The sequence below is a fragment of the Arachis ipaensis genome, chromosome B03 (assembly GCF_000816755.2).
Source record: "Arachis ipaensis cultivar K30076 chromosome B03, Araip1.1, whole genome shotgun sequence".
Lineage (NCBI taxonomy): Eukaryota > Viridiplantae > Streptophyta > Magnoliopsida > Fabales > Fabaceae > Arachis > Arachis ipaensis.
Genome location: NC_029787.2, coordinates 27,850,477 through 27,852,678, shown reverse-complemented (window position 1 = coordinate 27,852,678; position 2,202 = coordinate 27,850,477). Strand labels below are relative to the sequence as shown.

Sequence of the window (2,202 nt, the reverse complement as noted above, 5' to 3'; positions counted from 1 at the left end):
GATAAAAATAAAGTTTATCAATTTTTTAGATTAAAAACTAATTTGTTCTTTTGAGTATCATTTGGATAGCCACTCTAAAAACAAAAAATAAAAGCTACTTTTAATATAAATATTAGTAAAAATTCATGTGCAGTTATTTTTGTGTGAAATTGATAATTAAAAATCGTTAAATAACAATTTAATCAAATATATTAAATTATCTAATGGTTCTTAATTATTAATTTAGTTCGAAGACAACTGCTAATTTCTACCAAAAATGTTATTAATAAGTGCAGCAAGCTGTTCGCTGTTCGCTAGGATATATACTAAAGTTTAGTTCGGTAAAACTTTTACTTTTTAAAAGTAGTTTATAAAAGTTAATTTTTAAAAGATGACTTTTTAAAAGTTATAGCATTTATGTTTGATAAGTTAAATTAAAAGTTGCTTTTAATAAACACAAGCAACAACAATTGTATTTGGTAAAATAGGTTTTAAAATTTAAAAATACTATAATAAACATAAATGCAAGCATTAAAGTTGAAAATTAGTTAACATATGAAGTTATATTAGACTTCTAAATTTTGAAAAACACAAGCTAACATTAAAAAGTTCTATTTTAAGTGCTTTTAAAAGTATCTCGATCTTTTAAAAACTGCAAGTATAATTACGTAATTTTTTTATTTATCAAACACAAAATAAGGAGATTGAACTTTTTAAAAACACAAACATCTCTTCGAAAAACTTTACGAAACTGAGGCTAACTGATTCCACATATATAGGAACGGTCTAATTCCAAGAATTTTTTTAGGCATGTTTGAACTTTGAAGCTTACTATATCAAGGATCATAAGCAGAAGCCTTAGTCCCAAAGCATATGGTCGAACAATGCAAACATACGAGAACGGAAGGCAAAGAACCGCGTATCCACTAATTACCCCGGTTGCTACCACAAGGAACCTGCACATATATCAATGAAGCTTAGTTTTATTACCGAGATGCCATAAAATCTCTTTACTTTAACAGGATTTTCTTAAAGCTATACTGGTATATTAGAAAATCAATACATTTTTTATGCAAGTTATGTTGAAATAAAATTAATTGCCAAAAACATTTAAACCACTACATGTAATTGTAATATCACCTGAATTTAAGAAATTAAAGATCGTATTATTTACCTTCAGAATATAACGACTTAATCAATGTAACAGAGAGTAACATCCACACATAAGATGATGAGATGAATATATACATACTGGAACATTGGAAAGTCAGACCATTGAGCATGGAACTGGAGAAACTGTGTGAAAAATGGAAGAACCTCCTCATTGTTTCCCATCAGAACTGTGGCGCCTATAGCAGCTCCTATGACACCAAGTCTTAAGACAAAGTCTGCTATCGCGACGCCTTTTCTCCACCTTGCTGCTGGTGATCTTGGCAACGCGGCAACAGACTTTGCGGAAACTGATGATGAAGATTGATCTGTGGAAATAGGAGCACCCCATTTAACACTTTTCCCTTTGGCACTGTCCTTTGGTTTTGTTATTGCAACTGTAGCTACCTCATTTTCTTTATTGGAGTCCATTTTTGAAGGCTCTTAAGTATCTATCCGTGAAGTGTAAGAAAATATGTTATATAAAGCTAGTTCTGTATTTATATGCAGCTTAGTTTTGTAGGTTAACATTAGCGTGCTTGCGACTGTATTTATACCTATACATTAGTACACATCAGGGGATTCAAAATTAATTAAGGGACATTAATTAATGATGGAATTTAATGAATGGATTAGTTACTTGTGTCATTGTGTGAGTGCTCTATGGTGTGGGAAATCATGGCATTGTCTGCATGTCAGGTTTCAAAACCTACTCCACTCTACAAAAAGAAAAAGGGTGCCCTTGTACGAATTTTTCATTTTTTATTTTGGACGAGCAATTTTTCATTCTTTTTAACTAAAATATCTTTTCTGATCATTTGGGCCGGGAGCCTTGCTTTCTTCGTTATTTTTACATGATATATATATACTAGAAGACATTGTGAATGGTTTCATTTCACATATATATACTAGAAGACATTGTGAATGGTTTCATTTCACATTTTCACCTATGATGCGCGAATACGGATATCAATACGAGACTTGATACGATCTAGGACAGGTAAACACACAAATTTTAAAATTTTACAAGATATGAGGATACACGTATATAAAATATAAAATATGTTTTACATA

At 30.6% G+C, this 2,202-nt stretch overlaps 1 protein-coding gene across 1 annotated transcript in view; it reads right to left on the bottom strand.

Moving 5' to 3' along the window:
- LOC107634327 (casparian strip membrane protein 5) overlaps positions 1–1,648 on the bottom strand; it is a 3,501-nt gene extending 1,853 nt beyond the window's left edge. Inside the window, exons 1-2 of the mRNA XM_016337862.2 lie at positions 1,232–1,648; positions 812–935 (exon numbers count right to left, since the gene is read on the bottom strand). Coding sequence (XP_016193348.1) covers positions 812–935; positions 1,232–1,560 — 453 coding nt within the window. The 5' untranslated portion in view covers positions 1,561–1,648. The remainder of the gene's footprint in view (positions 1–811; positions 936–1,231) is intronic.